We start from the raw sequence: 18,420 nt of genomic DNA on the forward strand, positions 1-18,420 counted from the left end.
TAAAACTGACAAATTATGTGATATTCCTGAACCGTTAAGACTACACTATCCTACTACCCCCATACCATACACCATCATAGTCCACACTGCCTACCATGTAATCCAGAATCCTGCAGAATGCCCTGTTTTAGTAAAAAAATCTTTAAAAATAGCAAAGAACCTCGTTTTGACCCAAATTTGGCAGGCAACATCACAAAAGCTGTAGATACCCCTAGAATTGGAAAATTGCCATTTTGGGTAGTTTTGGTCTGGGCGCAGCCCGGACTGACCTCAATTGGCTAAGTTTTTGCAAGTAATCTTGACAGTCCCTAGATCCTCCTAGAACTAATTTGCCATTTTGGACAGTTTTGGTCTAGGCGACAGCAGTAATGTCGCCTAGCCCAAACTGATCCAAATTAGCTAATTTTTGGAAGGTAGCATCTTGACATCCACTAGAATGCTCTAGAACTGGAAATTTCTATTTTGGGTAGTTTTGGTTTGGGCGACCCAAGTAGTGTCGCCTAGCCCAGACTGGTCCAAAACGGCTGATTTTATGTAGATAGCATCCTGGCGATCCTAAAATCACCCCAGACAGGAATCTGCCAATTTTGAGAAGATTTGGTCTGGGCAACGCTCCTAGTGTCGCCAAGACCCACCCCAAATTGGCAGTTTCCGCATGCTAACACCTCCCGGCTCATTTTTTGTCAGGTTTAATGAACCTGGACCATTTTGGTCTCGATGACACTCTCAATGTTGGCCAAGCCTTGGACCACCAAAATGACAGTCTACGTTGGGAAATCTTCCGGTTAGGGTGTGTTACTTATTCCAGACAATTTGTAGCATAGAATGTCATTTCAAAACCTCTTGAACCTCTGGAGACTCTGAAGACTCTAGAGACCCTTTAGACCTGATTAGCTCTTGTGCCCATAGAAAGCAGAGAGATTATGAGACCTAAAAACCTAGATTCAAAAAAACCCTAGCTTTAGGCCACTTGCAACCCTTGATTAAAGAAATCCATCCAACCAAGCCAAGGCCTAGTCAAAACCTAAAGAGAGACAAAGTGAACACAAGACATAAACTCAGTTGATCTTGCAACGGGTGACGCCTCGGGAGTCCCGAGCCAACTGGCCCGGTCAATTACATTTTTACCCTTTCTTGTGTTTCATCTATATTTTTGTTTATTTTATTAGAATTAAATTAGTTTTATTGCTTTTAACGTAGTATTTCGTATTTCGAATCAATGTTGGCTCTACCACTGATATGAGAGCTGATCTGCTCATTTTTTTGTAGAGTTGATCTCATATCAGAATTTGATTGTCCCAATCTCTATCACACTTTTAAAAATCAGTTTGTGGTGTTCAGATATGAGGGATAGAAATAACCATTGAAAAAAAAAAAATGGTAGAACCCTCGAAATTGCAGTACATGGTGGTGAAAGAGCACCACAGCCCTTTCATAGACAGCGTGATTTTTGGCGCAAAAATTTCCACACTACATTTTCCTTGGTGCCAAAAATATGGGATGAAAACATAGGAGGAAACCCTGGTACCACGGCTATGTCAAGTCCGTGACGGCCGATATAGTTTTTATTGAGCCATAACAGTATTGATCGCCACGGACTTGACATAGCTGTGACGAAATTAAAACAAGAATAATAAAACAAAAAAAAGCTAAAAAAGGTATATAGATGTATCAAATGAAATATGAAGGCAACTTTCCAATAATTTCTTCTTTTTTTTCCGCAGATCTTTCACTTCTCCTATTAAAAAAAGTTGACTTCTCTCTGTCGTTATTTCTCTACTAGTGGATTTATGACATAGAAATGAAATAAGAGACAATAGAATGAAATATTAATAACACACTAATCTCGTATCAGAAAATAAAATAAATTAAGAATTGGAAACAATCAATTATAATTGCAACCTTAAACAATCCAACTAAGGTGCACCTTCAAATTTTATCATAATATATAATTTTGATGTAAAATGTTATTAGGATTATCTCAAAATCAATTTTTATATCTAATTATAAAATTTTAAATTCTAAAAATGGTTAAAATCAAGTAGATCTATAAACATATGGAAATCTTGAAAATGGACGGTGTAGATAATATGTTGAAAGGTACACTATTTCTGAGATGCAAAACTCTTTTATTTTTCATAGTCATACATCTCGATGTCGAGATGATCAATCATAGGGATTTTCAACATTAAAACAACCTTTTTCCATGGATTTTTGAGGTGCATCCGTAATTCTACATTTTAAGGTTGCAACATTATATAAACTCTCTCCTTATAATAAAATGGCAACTAATTTAAAAAGATATAAAAAGCAATTTTTTTTGGGAACGTTAATAAGAGATAAAAAGCATACTTCCTTGCAATTATATTATGGTGTTTTGTGTGACCCCAACAACATATAAGTTATGCGTGAACCCACTTCTTAACTATTCGATCTAAATCGAATGGCTATAATTGTTCATGCCACAAAATTATACCAAACACTATTTTAATTTTAATTTTTTCTACAAATATTTTTGGATGAAATTTTGGGCATCCTATTATAAAATTAGGGCGAACCTGTAAAAATAAAAAAATATTTTTCATAAAATTAAATGACCAAAATGCCCCTACAATTTTCAGGGGTATTCTGATAATTTCTATCCCAAGAAATATAATTGTTATTGCTTTCATCATGTGCGCCCTTAACAGATCTATGCATGCTCCAAATTTTGCTTCAAAATAATTTATATAGTAAACATTAAAAATAAAAAACTATAAGCCATCCGATCAAGATCTGACCGTTAAGCGCCAACTTGTGACATTGTGACTCAAGCCATCTCAGCCAACTACTAAGATCTAACAGCTGAAACCAAGGGTCACATATATTATATATGTAGGTGGGGTCAGTGTAGGAAAAATCAGGCAGTGCAAATTCTAACCATTTGATTAGATTGGAACCGGCCACAGGCTAGTTCCGGTTTCAACCGATTTTGACCGGGTATTTTTAAAAAATATATAAAATACCAAAATTTTTTAATGTTTTCAACTATTTGGCAAATATTGGAAATTGTTTTGGCCATTAATACTTATTTTTATATTTTTCCATCTTTTTTGAAAAATTTCAAAAATACCTCTAGACACAAAATTTTTCAAAATCCATTTTTTACTATTAATTTTCAATTTCATTTGGATGTGTTTTGTTTAACCCTAATTTAAATATATTTTCCATATTTTTATTAAAAAAAAAAATTTTAACACTTTTTTGACCGCCTAATACTTGCTTGGTTAGGCCAGTTGAATTGCTTCCGGCCCCATATCCGGTTAACTGTTCCCATTTGAGTTTTCTTGCACTGGGTGGGGTTACATAGAACGTTTTCCCTTTCATTAAACACATAGCTATCAAAAAAAGAAAAAGAAAAAAGAATGGGAAATGAAATGCCAAAAAAAAAAAACTTAAACAACTGAGATTTCAAACATAAAAAATAATCAAAATAACAAAGAAATTGAAAATCATCTTTATCACCATCCCAGCCTGATGATGATTTTTAATTTCTTTTATTTTATTTTGACTATCTCTTATTTTTAATTTTAATAAAGAAATTGAAATTAATAATTTTAAATCATAAACAAAATTGAGCACATATACTATGCGCGTAGGAGAGCTTGTTCATCTACTCGGGGATTTTTTTTAGTCTAAAATTTTGAGAACCCTCTTTTAAAAGAAATTTTGAAATTGAGTGCATACAATGTCCACCCATGGGAGTATATTGTGCATCTACTCCCTCGCTCAATACGTTTATTCAGGATGATTGTTTTAGTCTAAAATTTTGAGAACCATATAAGAATTATTAGATGACTGTTTTGAAAAGAAAATTTGATTTTGAGTTTTGTGACATTTAGATTTGGGAAAGGTTTCTATACTTCCCTTATAGCATAGAAGATCTATGCTTTCCCTATCATCCAGCCGTCCAATTTTGATCAAGAGAGCTACTCACTGTTTGATCTTAGACCCGATGTCACAAAGTTTTTTTTTTTTTTTACACCAATTGTATGAATATGAAATTTGGTACGGGTCATCTTCTCATTGGGTTGTACCAATAAAAAATATTAAAAATAATTTTTCTATAAAATATAATGACCAAAATACCCCTTAAAAGTTTCAAGGGTATTTTGATTAATTTATTTTATTGGAAATATTTTTTTAATATGTTTTGCTAGTGCGAGTTTAATAGAGGATTGGATGTCCAAAATTTGGTGTCAAAATAGTTTATAGAAAAACTTGAAAAATAAAATAGTGTAGAGACGTGACATTGTGATTGGGGCAATCTTAGCCCTCCATTCAGAATGGACGGTTGGATAAGGGGAAGTATATAAGTTTTATGCTGTAGGGGAAGCATAAAAAGCTTGCCCATTAGATTTGGCTCTTCAAAACTTAGATAGTTTCTATTCAATCTTGATTCTTGAGGCGTTATTTAGAGAGTTTATTTTAGAAATTTGTTTTTTGCTAAAATGATTTTATGGGTTATAGAGATTACATCCTTAAATTTTGAGATCTAAATAGTATCCCTAGCATGTATTTTGCTTGAAGCAGTAAATGGATAGTATACTTTCATAAGAGTAGGACATCTTTTGGCAACAAAATTATTATAAAATAATAATTGGGAAAAGGGTGTGTTTGTATATAGTTGAGGCTCTAAACAATCAAAGTAAAGCACACTTTCAAATAGTGTCGAGAAATGTGATTTCAATACTATAAATCCTTGTGATAGCTTTAAAATATATTATCATTAATTATAAAATTTAAAGTTTAAAAAATAGTGTAGATCGAGCAGATCTATGAAAACTTGAAAACATTGAAAAGTGACGGTAAAAAAAAATACATAACAAGATGCACTATTTTCCAAAACTTGAAACCCATTATTTTCTCACGAGCAGACATCTTGAGGTCAAGAGGATCAATTTAAAGATATTTAGGAATCAAAACAACCTCTTCTCATAAAATTTTTGATTGTTTAGAACATCGCACTTATATAAACTTTTTCGTTTGAAAAATTATAATCATAAACTATTAGCTTGAATTGATTGATGGAATATCAAGGTTATGAACTACGTCATCTGTGGCAATAGGGTGGGTCCCCTTTTATTTACCTAAGAAATGTTATTGGTGTGTAAAATATTACATGTATGTAAACCAAACTTGAACACAACCTTTAGTTGTGGTGACAAAGAAGCCTTAGCTATGACAAAGAGTTCTATTATTAAAATAAAAGAACAGAGAACAAAGAGCAGGGATAACTTATTTTGGCAAATACATCATAATCATCTTTCTTCCAACTATTGAAAGAAGTGGAACAAAGTGTAGAGATTCTAGACATCTTTGAGAAGAATATGATACAGCTTGAAAAAATCTATACAAAAGAGATCCTGTTAGATGAAGACCTTGTCTAAAAACAAGCCTATACCCTGAGGGAGGGAGTCCAATGTTATTTCTTAATGGACAAGGACTCAATGGAAAGCTTGAAAAAGTGGAGGTGTATAATTGTAAGAATAATTTATAACTTGGGGGTCTAAGTCATTGGAAGTTATAGAAAGGGAGTGCAAGGTGAGAGGTTTAGATTATTGGCCAAAGGGAAGAAAAACATAGAAAGAGAGAGCCTTTAGAGAGAGTAAGATATATTTGCAATCCAAGAGAGAGAAAACCTCTCGAAGTAAGAAACTAAATAGAGAGAAAGCCCAATTGAGATTAAACTTAAAAGGGGTAAAGCTTCTAGAGAGCGAGAGAAAGAGTAACAGAGATTTTTAATATGAGAGAGGGAGAGTCTCTTAAAGTAGGAAACCATAGAGAGAGATCACTTTTGGTTGATCTTTTGCTTTTGCTTCATGCCATAATATGGCGACTAATCAGCTGATCTTGAGCTTGGGATAAATAGTTTCAGATGCTTATGTTGGTTCCCCTTATACATAGGAAACGCGACTCCATTTTCAGACTTTCTTAGCGCAAATCCATAAGCAAAACTCTTTCAATTATGCAGTAATAGGTCAAGCACCTAGCAACATTCATAATTGAATGCCAGTATAAGGATGAATTTTATTGCTAAAAGGCTATTATTAGAGTCAAATATATGACGCATGGAAGTATCTCTTCTTATCTTTTTTCATCTATATCTTTTATGCCGGTGGCCTTTATTTAAGAGTTTTGTATCATCAAAACACCGATCCCAAATAATTGGGATAAAGCTTAGATGATGATGTATCGTTAAAACCCCATTGTTTTAGTGAATTATTTGCCTCTCTTCCCATGAATGTGATCTTAGAGGATGAACCATGTAAAATCTTTTGTCTGGTCATTTATTTGTTTTATTTGCTTGTTTCCTACTTCTACACACACATAAACACACGCATGAAGTTTTTTGTTTTTGGTTCCAAAATGTAGGGCTCTGTTGCACTCATTCTATTGTTTTAAGGGCGCTCACATGAAGTGAAACTAAAATTTTGCATGTTAAGATAGTGAATAGGCGATGTACAAAGTTAAAATATAAAATTTTAACCGGAAAATGAATATTTACTCAAAACAAAGGAATGGTTTCTCGTAAAAAATAGATAATATAAAAAAATAAAAAAAATAAAAAAATAGCTTGAATGAAATAAACTAAATAAAAATAAGGGAAATTTATCCAAATAACCATTGTAGATGAGCTATTTACGATTATACGAATTTCTTTTGATTTAACTTTGAAAAACCCATCAAAAGATGCATAACCATGAATTTGAATAGTTATAATTGGGTAAAATGTTAAATAATTTACTTCTTATGGAAATTTTAACAAATTTACGTAAAAATAAAAATCTAAAATTACATATCAAGTTTAATATGAATTCCTTTTCTATCTCATAAATTCTTATGTTTGATATGAATTCCTTTTATATCTTATAAATGCGACTTAAAATATTTGGTGACAAGGGGAACAAATGCTTCATGACTGCTCTCAGTGGAATGTACGGAAGGTACAGTAGAAAGAGTATGTAAATTGCTTTAAAGAAAAAGTTTATTATAAGGCTGCATCTTTAAAATGTAGAATTAAGGTACATCTAAAAAATCCATTATAAAAGGCTGTTTAGAAGTTGTAAAATCCTTCAATTGATCAACTCGACATTGAGATGTATAAATATGAAGAAAAAAGATATTCGAGTCCCCAAAATAGTGTATCTTGCAGCATATTATTTGGACAGTCTATTTTCAAGATTTTCGTATGTTTATAGATCTACTTGATTTGAACTATTTTTTAAGTCTAAAATTTTATAATTAGTAATGAAAATAGATTCTCAAGCTACCTTAAAAAATTTTGACACCAAAATTGCATCTCATAATAAATTTTGGTGGCAACAATATTTTGATTATTTAATATTGCAACCTTATGCAAACCACACCGTTATTTTAGGTGGCACCAAACAACAATGTGATTGCCCTTCAATCTGCACATGCAAAAAGGACCCCCAATAAATTAACAGGTTTCTTGTGACTCCAGACCTGTTGATATTTTACAATTCTCCTCTTTTATTGCGAGGCAAGCAAGTATTTATGTCCGAAAAATGAGTTTGTTTTTGGAAATTTACTAAATCCATGCCAGAACTTAGAAGCTATTAATTTCCATAACTACATTTTGGGTGAGGTTTGTATAAGGTTGCAACCTTAAATAATCAAAATAAGATGCACCATCAAATTTTGTGTCAAAATTCATTAGGATGTATCAATTAGAGACTTTTCCAATTCCAAAACAATTTTTTACGATAGAAATTGTAGGTGCACTTTAATTCTACATTTTAAAATTACAACCTTATATAAACCTTTTCCATAACTTTTGTCTTTTAATATCAAACAGTTTTACACTCACATAGCAGTATATTGCCCATTTATTCCCTGCATAAGAGAGTAACAACAAAAAATAAAGGTGAGGTTAGTTTAAGTTGCATATCTTATAGTATACACGCAAGGCACACCTCTAAATTTTAGCAAAATATATAGTTCCAGGGTTGAAAACTTTATGATAGTTTGAAAATCCATGTTCAAACCTAATTATAAAATTAAAAAAATAGTATAGATCAACTATAAACACTTGAAAATATTAAAAATAGACTGTTCAAATAACTTGTTACAAGATGCATTATTAAAAATAGAATGTTCAAATAACTTCAAATTCTTTTATCTGTATGTGTATGTCGAGGTTCCAAATGATCAATTGAAAGGTTTTTGAACACCAAAAAACTCTTTTCTACTAGATTTTTGATGTGGACCATACTTCTATAGTGTAAGGTTGCAACCTTAAATGAACTTTTTCTATAATAAATAAATAAAGTGCATTTGTCTGAAAATATTAACATCCCAGTATTGAACATAAGCCGTTGAATTTTAAGGAGAGGTTTAAGTGTTGAAGAGCTCAAAATTCAAATTTATTTCTCTGAAAATAATCAATCGGTGATTCTTACATAGATCCAAAAGTTTTGGATATAAAAAGAAGTGTTATATGCGTGGAGAGCACATACCTATATTTGTATTCCCTAAGGCATAAACCTAAATGTAGTGCCCCACAAAAAAAATGAATTTGTTTTTCAAAAACTTATCATCTTTTAAAATTTATTTATTTTACCTTACTAATCATCTCCATCTCCATGTTAGAGATTGTATATTCCTTAAAAATTAGGGCTAAAATCCATTTCAAAAATGGGTTTTTAAGAGGGGAACATTTCCACCATAGGAGTCCAGGGACTAATCGAAACCACGTGTCCCAAAAATACTTCCAATAGCTCTTTTTCTTGAGAGAGTAAGTATATTGTGTGGTCCTGCAGGAGCATAGCACTTTTATTTATGGGAAGAGAATTCTCCTTGAAAAAAATTTCTTTTTAAAACATAAAAAAAATAATAATAATAATAATTAATGGTAGGAGCCTTTTCCTTGACTGAATTCACATGGTGAGGCCCCATTTCTGCAAATCCCACTGACCACTTTAAAGAACAATGACCACCTTGCCCATCTGATTCTCATTAATTAAGTAAAGAAACAGTCTCCACCACCATGCAGGCTTTATATATACATTTCCATAACTGTGTTGTGTTAGAGAGAAGAAGAAATGCGAAGAGAGAGAAAGAAGCATATCACAAGCTTCTCCGCAAGCTTGCCAACTGATGTTCATGGCCTCTTTGCAGATAGCATATGTGCAGTTCAATATTCTTTGGATCCTTCCATGGACTTTAGGGTCTCCATAATTCAGATGATGAGAGAGAAAGAAGTGAGAGAGTGGGCTGAGGTGGAAGAACTGGTTTACTGTTACTTGGCTCTCAATCCTTGTGATGTCCATGGATTCATCAGAGATGCTTTTCTCAGTCTCGTTGCCTAGGACTCAAATCTCTCTCTCTCTCTCTTGACTTTGGGTTCATGAGATTTGGGTTTAGCTCACCATGTGTCCATCAAGGCTTTTCTTTCTCTTTCTGAGCACTGGTTTTGTATCTCTCTCTCTCTTTTTTTTTTTTTTGTCAAGAGCACTGATTTTGTATTCCATTGGTCAAATTTTGAATGACATACTGTAAGTAGTATTGGCCTCCATATTCTAATGTATTAGGAGATATCTCTTGTTCTCATTTCATATGAAGGCTTTGATTTCTCAATCCGCTTCGTATCTATTCAAGCTTCAAAGTGAACTTAATGGCATTGATCATGGATGGCATCCAGGTTTCCAAAGTTCATGTGATGTGCAAGATATGATTGTAACCCATCTTTTTCTATAAAAAATTTATTAACATCCCCCAATTTCTACTTTTTAGGCATCTGCCCTTTCTTATACGGCTTCTATACTATTTTTCTTACCCTCCACTAAAAAAGTAAATTTTTTTTAACCAAAATACGCCCCTTCCCTCACCCCACAGGAAATAATAACAAATAAAAATAAAAAATTACAAAATTTTGTAAAAAGTACTTCAAAATAGCAAAAGTAAGGTAAGTGATGGGAATGGTAAAAAGATTGTCAAAGCTGAAGAAAATTTAGAAAATAAGATTTTGAATTATCTTTCTTTTTTATCAATAAAAACCCTTTACAAAGGGTACAAGCTTCTTCCAAAGGTGCTTTCTGGATATATATGATAATATCTACACAGGTGGATGTATTTTAGAAAATTTAAAAAATAAAAATTAAATCATGGTACAACAAGTTTCCAAGTCATCTTAAAATCCATCAAAATCATCTAGAAATATATTTTTCAATATTTTTATTTTAAAAATTTTTCTAATACTTTTCTGACTGGCCTTGGCCAACACTAATTGAAACTGTTGACTCTGGTAGCAAGCAAGATAAGATTGAGGCTTACAACCACAAAATTGTGAGAGTGAGAGAGAGAGAGAGAGTATGTTGGAATTTTTTTTTTTTTTGAACAGTTAACAATGAATTTTCATTGTAGGAATGAAAAATACAATACAGCAGAAACGAAAGACTGAAGAAACAAAAAGAAAGAGCAAAACAACAAGAAAAGGGTGAACAAGGAAGAGCGTGAAGAGGATGTAAGAATGCAAAACGTATCTCTAGCGAAGGCATCAGTAGCCCCATTCCTCTGTTGATTTATGCAGAGAAACTCAACCTCCCGACCTCGAAGATAATTATATTGTATGGTTTATTGTACATCCTGAAACTGCTGTGAAAGTTGATATGGAAAGGTTATCTATGCCTAAAAGGATATCAGTAAATCCATCCGTTAGTTAGTGGGTTGGACTGTAGATCAACTGCTTTTCTTTTAAAAAAAGAGAAAAAGATAATAAAAAAGTATACAATGACTATTTATCTTCAGTTCAAAATGGTCACAATTAATCTTGACTATTGAAAGTAAAATTAGATGATTGCAATAGAAAAAATTCTTGAATTTTATAACACACCCAAACAATCAGATTTTCTATCAAATGGTTGTAAAGAATTCGACCTCCTTGTATTAAAGGTAAATGGTCTCATTACATACAATCTCAAAAGATATTAAAAAAACATTGTGCAAGACCCACCTCATTTGTAAAGAACTTGTGTAAGACTTATCTTGATTTTTTTTTAATTTAAGACTAATTTATCAAAAAATATTAAGACTACTTTGCCAAAAAAATTGGGTAAGATTTGTTCATAGAGAAAAATTGGTTTAAGATCCAACCCTGTGAAAGAAATTTCATTGAAATTCTGGAAATTGGTTAACAAAAATAAATTTTCTCGCTAAATTAAGATAATTTTTTAAAAACCATTGTGTAGGAGTCGCCTCTGTAGTTTTTCTCAAAAAAGTAAATTGATTACAAGAAATAATTTCTCCTTAAAAAAAGAGATCAATTTACAAAAAAACATTCTGTCAGACCCACCTCTATTAAAAAAAATAAAATAGGAAACATAGTGTAAAACTCACCTCTATTATTGATTTTTTTTTTATTTTGTTGAAAAAAAATTAAGACTATTGATTGGCAAAAATACTTTTCTCCTTTAAAAATTCAGATCAATTTATAAAAATATTGTGTAAGACCTACCTCTATTTTTATAAATTTAAGATTAATTAATCATAAAATAACATGACTAATTTATCAAAGATTACTTTATAAAGCAATATGTACGAACCACCTCTATTTTTTAATTTAAGACTAATTTATCAAAAAAATATACTAAATTATCAAAGATTACTGTATAAAAATATAGTGTAAGACCCAGCTGTATTTTTAAAAAGAAATAAAAAATTAAGACTAAATTGATTTAAAAAAATAAATTTTGTCCATTAAAAATAGACCTACCTCTATTTTTAAAGCTTTAGACTAATTTATGACAGAAAATAGGTATAATTTAGAAAATAGGTAATAATTTATCAAAAACTCAAAATCACAAAGACTAAGTTGATACAAAAGAATAACTTTTATCCACCTCTCTCAAGTTTTTAAAATTTAGACTAACTTATAAAAGAAAATGTGTAATAATTTATCAAAAAAATCAGGTAAGATCCACTTCAATGAGGTGGGGTGCCTTGATCATCTGCATTCTGTAACAAGAAAGCCCGAAGGCTGTTCCCGTCGATATCAGGGGAGATGTCAACCGTCTCTCCTTCCAACGAACAAGGTGCATGCCCATGGTTCAATTTTCTATATATAGAGGTAACTGCCATACTGTCTTCGATGTCGGATCTTTCATTGTTAATCCTTGAAGTTCCAAATATGGTGCAAATCTAGAGATACAAAACTCTGTGATACGTGCAGACCACAAAGAAATGGCCCAGGTGCACTTCTGTTCAAGGTTAAAAAATCAGCTGTTCTGCAAAAATAACAGCTTCTGTTCTCTAATACATAAAGGCAACCTCAAATTCCTATTATGGGGAACAAAGCTGAACATTAAAACATATTGGAGGACATGTCAAAGGGCAAGAACGCTTAGCAATAGCAAAGAATCACAGTAGTAAAGGTAAAAGATGGTTAGTGGTTCGTAAGTCAGTACATAAACTACTAACCAGTACATAAACTACTAACCAGAACTCATGGGAACCGTAGAACGCCACGACCTGAATTTTTCCTTCACGCAGAGTAAAGCACTTTTAAATTTATGTTGTCATGACTTGAAGGGTGCTGTGCTTTAGTAGGAAACTAAGCTCTGTTCGGAAGTTAAGTATATCATTCTGTAAGCCACAATTCTACAAAAGGTCGTCTGGGGCAGTCATAATCATATTAAAGAAGAAAAGGGAAAAGAGTATTTTTCTTCTTGTATTGGTACAAAATTTCCATAGCATCTCCTGTAGTGGTACAAAATTTCCACAGCATCGCCTCAGGAAGCAGGATTTCAAAAAGATTGTCCAATTCAACTTGGCAATGGTTTACCAAAAAGATCCCAATAACCATAAAACAAAATAAGAAGAGAAACTAATATGACTTCACTCATCCATTTAAATTCTTGCAAAGCCAGGTAAAATCAACAACCCACCCAAAAAAAAAAGAAGCAAGCAAAGTATAACAAGAGAACAGGTAAAGCATTTCTGATAAGGAAAATATCTTTTCACTCTTCCATTTGACGTCTCTCTTCTTCTGGTTTCGTGATCACCACTTTCATCTTCTTGGCCTTCGGAATAGTTAAGGTAGAATCCTCCTGGAACGCAAGAGGGGCTTTCACCAAGTCTATTCCCTGCTCCAGCTCCTTTAAGTCTTCCTTTTTCTCCTTGCTCTTCTTTACTTTCATTCTGCAAATAAAGTTCCCGATGGAAAAATTTATAAGTTTTGAAGTACTGTCTTTTTTCTTGTAATTGGATAAAAAGTTCAATCGCTATTCCAATGTAATTACCAAAGATCCAAAGGAAAATGTATGCAGTAGGCAAAGGGCCGAAGGGTGAAGTGTGCATATGCTACTCAAAATGGACGTGTATCCAAGCCCATGATCATGTGATTCATTTGGACATTGCATTTATAACATCAATGAAGCATCAAATAACAAACCATCAAAGCCAATAATAACCGCCTGAAATTATATCATGCAGTACCATTGAACAATGGTCTACTCTATTGCTACCTCTAGGAAAGGAAATTCTGCTCCAATAAAAACAATACTAGGAAAGAAAAAGCTCAATTTTTTTAAAACGGCCAATTGTTAGTACCTCTAGTCACCCTGCAAATAATCCTTTTTATTTATTTATTTGTTTATTTATTTGTTAATCTTAACTGACCAATCCTCGTCAACAACCTCTCCCTCAACTCCAAATAAACCATATAGTACCAGAAAGAAGTAAACTTATTTGGGAGGCTTTCAACTCCATTTTTTAACATAAACTCGCCTTTAGACCAGTAAGAAATTCAACTTGCACATAAGAGTAGAGGATCTAATGATGGCTAATTTACCCCTAAAAAGAAAAATCAACAATGTAATATACAGGAATGCTCTTCAACTACAAAAATAACTGAGAGATGGAAATAGAAGTGAGCAAAAATAAATAAAGGTGAATCAACCCAGCACTAAAATTGTAACCTCACATAAGACCCAATTTTTTATTTTGCTCACCAGGATTGACCAATACTGATAATATGAAAAAAAAAAACTATATCAGAGACTAAGATCATGATTTCTGAACTGATGGTGATGCGAAATGTTAGAAACTGCTTTGTCAAATGCTTTGTGGATTAGAGAAGCCCAAAACGTGCTTTGTCAAATGCTTTGTGAATTAGAGAAGCCCGAAAGGTACTTGGATATTCAAAGATGTTAAGGAGAAGTCTCACTAAATGAGATAGTGCAAACAATTTGATCCTTATATAGTTGACATTTTTCTTAAAAGAGTGTATTCCTTTTCCATTATACAAGTTCATCTTAAAGAGTGTATTGATTGATCTAGAGAATTCTGAGAATGAGGAGAAATACCTGTTTAGCCAGAATTTCTCTCTCCTGGTTACTCTAATTTCATCAATCTTCTTCATAGCTTTCAGAGTGTTCTCCACAAGATTTCTATCATATCTCTCTGGTCTCTGACGCTTTCTTTCAAATTCAAAGACTGTATCCTGATGGTAAAATAAAAAATGTAACCAGGTTAGAAAACTTGTACTAAAGGATGGTGGAAAGAACCACCCAACAGAAATCGAAAATACCCGTGCAAGGTCCTTGTTATGCAATTCTCTATATTTCTTCGTCCATCTCACTTTACGAGGATTCCTCTTCATCTTGAAGTTCTTGTGGCATTTGGATCTGCAAAACTTGAAAACCTGTGCAATATTAAAGAGAAGAATTGCAATGAGATTAGAACTGCGATTAAAGCCTCACAAATAATTTATGCCGAACATTACATCATGAAAAAGGCAAATACATAAATAGTAGCAATAGGTACTAGGTTAGTCTAAATACAACTCCACAAACAAGTTTTCATGGTTGCAGATATTCAGTCTAATTTTCTTTTATTTTGCATACAATGAAGTCCTTTCCCCCAGATCACATATCATAACTGCAACATTCAAATGTATCAATAAAATCAGCACCAATTAAATTAATCCAACCATTAATATCATAAGAAAGAATCTTGTAAATGAAGCAGTCTCCGGATGCATTTATTTAGTTCAGATTTTAATTTTGGATTTAGGATAACCAACCGTAATATTTTATTATTAACTTTATTTCAGTAAAGACTCATCCCACACATTCTAACATACGTCCACATCTAGACAAAGGACCAAAACAATACTGTTTATGTTGCAAGGAATCTCGAGCAATCTAGCAATTTCTTAGATATCCTCTAAAGAGGTGACATTGCAAGCCTCCTTGGACCCAATATGAAAATCACTTCTAACATATTTGATCATCAAGATCTCGTGATTGCGTACATACTTCTCTTGGGGGTTCTCCATAGGTCACAAAAGAGCTCTTTCCAACCCATCCAAAAATAAACAAAAGCAAAGTGACATTTACGAAGCTTTGTTCCATAGTAAAGAAAAGATTGGGGAAGAAGATAAAGAACCATAGAGTGAACTTTTCTCAGTTAAAAAACTAGCAAATTGCATGCTCAAATGTTCTCCAAGAAGAGCACTATTCTGAGACAGATAACCTTACCCCCCACGAAAGCAATGCGCCTCATTCCGCAATTATTTGGAGGATTCCTTTATAGCACACGCACCTAATGAGGTTGAATTAAATTACAAATCTTAGTGGCTCAATCTTTGAGACATGGATAGTGAATGATTTGATATGAATTGGTTCTTGTCTTTGGTTTCTCACTTTCTCCACAAAGACCTTTAGCAGGATAGGTGTCAAAATACCATGCGTCTGCATTTTTGAAATGGTAATATCAGGTGCCAGCTTGAAGCTGTCTGTACTGCAATTTCAGGTTATTATAAGTGGATTACCGACTAGGATATGGTGCGGTAAAAATGTAGTGTTCACTGCCAAGTAATTCCTTTTACATGCATAAACAATACACTTTAAAATAAATGCACCCAACCACCACAACCCACTACACACTCACATCCCTAAGAATTAAAGCACTCTCAAACCATAGCTTAGCTCTACAAGCAAATCCTGTTAATAGTTTGACCTTGCAAAGCCCGCTTCCTGCTCTTGAGTGGGCATATGCTTCTTGCTCGATCCATCCAGATGACGACCCTGCGCCTGACCGTGACATATTTCACATATGTCATGAAAAGGATCCCACTCGCATAAGAAATTATCATTTTAGGAAAAAAGTAGTGTCATAATTTATTACATCTCTTTCCGCACTTAAAGAAAAAACAATGGAGGAGCAAATCTCAAAGAAAGTGAAACCTACTGATGTGATCACCACACAGATCAAGACTGACTCTGGAAACAACCCTTTCACAAATAAAATGACTGCTTTGAATCCACCACCCAATGGAACTTTCTGATATTACCCAATCTATAAATATTTATGAGCACCTAGGATTGCTAACGATACTAAAAGAATAATTGGCTGAATGAACTAAAAGAATAATTGGCTGAATGAAGAGCGAAACAGAAACAAGATCCTAAATATAACAGTATAATTAAGGGTAGAAAACTTTAATATAATCACAAAAATATTGAGCAACAGCATTTTGTCTCAAGCATATGATGCAAAACAAGAGAATCTGGTAGCTAAAAACAAAAAGATAATTCATAGATCATAGGAAAGATATATGATGCCTAATATACTAGGAGTCAATACTAATGGTTGTAAGCTATGAAAGCTCATCCATTTAGAAAAATTAAGATCAAAAGGAAATTGGTCACTATAAACTCGCTGAACTTATTTAAAATCTTAGTCATGTGTTGGATATCATCTAACGTAACCCTTCATATTCACTCATCTCACTTTCGAACTACAAAACAAATCCCTCAAAAACTGGACTGATTGAAAACTATACTGCAGTTATAACCAGAAAAAAAGAAGAAGATAAAATTAAACAAAGAATGCTAGCAATTTAACAAAAAAAGGAACATACTGTGCAGTCATTGCGAACAAACTGAATCCCATGACCTGGATAAATCGTGCTGGAACAGAACCAACACTTCTCTAGCCTCATTGGATATCCAAGTCAAGGTACACCCTTTAACTGCAACAAGGAACCAGCCATGCAAACACATAAATGAAACCAAATTAGATGATATAATATTTTTGTGAAATTTATCAGACAACACCAAGAACGCGCTGGCCCGAGCCAAAGCCAAACTTTTTGGGCTAGGCCTAGGCCCAAATTTTTTTTTTTTCCCTGCAATAGGCCCTGGTTCAGCCCCAATACTTTTTCTGAGGCCCAAGAGGGTGGCTCGGCCAGGTCCAAAATAGGCTAACTGAGCAGGTCAGTTCCCAAAGTGTTATCAAATTTGCCATTATTTTCAATTGAATCTCACATTAGAATTAGATTGGCCATTCAAAAAATAGAGAAAAAAACAATATTTCGTATTGGAGCTTGCAAAACACACATCCACACAAAGAAAAACACCCAACTTCGCTAATTTAAATCAAGAAGTGAAGGGAAAGCTCTAAGCCCTAATTTAGAAGAGCAGATTCAATAGAAATGAGAAAGGGAATTGACTTAGAACCAATGTTTAACCTGGTTTGAATGGAAAATCAAAGGAGAGACCAGTCGCTGCTTTATGGAGAGCTAGGATTTGCGCCAGGCGAGAAAGCAGAGGGCTTCGATGTTTTTGAAGTGCTTCGAATTCAATATAGAAAAGAGGGGGATGACAGTGATCGGAGTTGCCGAGTTCTAGGGTTTCGATTTTCCGTAACCGGGCACGTCACGGAATAGGGGATTTTATTTTTTATTAACTTAAACAAAGAGGAAAGTTTATATAGAGCTTAGGCTCTAAACAATTAAATTTGAGGCTCCCTCAAAAAGTTAACTAAAAAAGGTTATTCTGATGCCTAAATATCTTCAAATTGATCATCTGAACATCAAGATGCATAGACATGAAAAAAAACTAGATTTCAAATTTTAAAAATAGTGTATTTTATAACGCATTTTTAGACCGTCAATTTTCAAGATTTTCAAGTTTTCATAAATATGCCGATCTATACTATTTTTGAAGCTTTGAACTTTATAAATAATTATGAAAAATATATTTTAAGGCTATCACAAAGATTCTAATAGTGAAACCACATTTCTCGATAGTATTTGAAGGTAGGCTCTAATTTGATTGTTTAGATCCTAAGCTCTATACAAACTGCATTAAAAATATTCCTATGAATATTTGAAGGTGCCTTTTGTAGCGAGCCTATGCTTTAAACAATCAAATTAGAGCCTACCTTCAAACAGTGTAGAGAAATATGATTTCAAAACTGAAAATCTTTTTGATAGCTTTAAAATATATTTTTATTTTTATTTATAAAGTTTAAAGCTTAAAAAATAGTGTATATCGAGAGATCTATAAAAACTTGAAAATCTTGAAAATTAACAGTCCAAAAGTGAGTTACAAAATACACTATTTTCAAAAC

General features: G+C 32.9%; 1 protein-coding gene and 1 non-coding gene across 3 annotated transcripts; both read right to left on the reverse strand.

Annotated features, from left to right (window-relative positions):
- Nucleotides 1-11,962: 11,962 nt before the first annotated feature.
- LOC148782711 (U6atac minor spliceosomal RNA) lies at nt 11,963-12,094 on the reverse strand. The gene has a single exon (XR_016053137.1). It is a non-coding gene; the product is annotated as a U6atac minor spliceosomal RNA (small nuclear RNA).
- Nucleotides 12,095-12,719: 625 nt separating this feature from the next.
- LOC18428949 (putative ribosome biogenesis protein RLP24) lies at nt 12,720-17,626 on the reverse strand. 2 transcript variants are annotated; one of them, XM_006838245.4, is made up of 5 exons: nt 17,537-17,626; nt 16,928-17,038; nt 14,591-14,704; nt 14,367-14,503; nt 12,720-13,200 (listed from the first exon to the last, which is right to left on the reverse strand). In XM_006838245.4, the coding sequence occupies exons 2-5, from the start codon at nt 17,006-17,008 to the stop codon at nt 13,020-13,022; spliced, it is 513 nt and encodes a 170-aa protein (XP_006838308.1). In that variant the 5' UTR covers nt 17,009-17,038; nt 17,537-17,626; the 3' UTR covers nt 12,720-13,019. The 2 variants fall into 2 exon arrangements, with proteins under 2 accessions (XP_006838308.1, XP_088719309.1); XM_088863183.1 differs by having other exon boundaries at nt 14,591-16,097.
- Nucleotides 17,627-18,420: the final 794 nt, after the last annotated feature.

The sequence above is a fragment of the Amborella trichopoda genome, chromosome 3 (assembly GCF_054954075.1).
Source record: "Amborella trichopoda isolate Santa Cruz 75 chromosome 3, AtrichopodaSantaCruz75HAP2 v2.0, whole genome shotgun sequence".
Classification (NCBI taxonomy): Eukaryota; Viridiplantae; Streptophyta; class Magnoliopsida; order Amborellales; family Amborellaceae; genus Amborella; species Amborella trichopoda.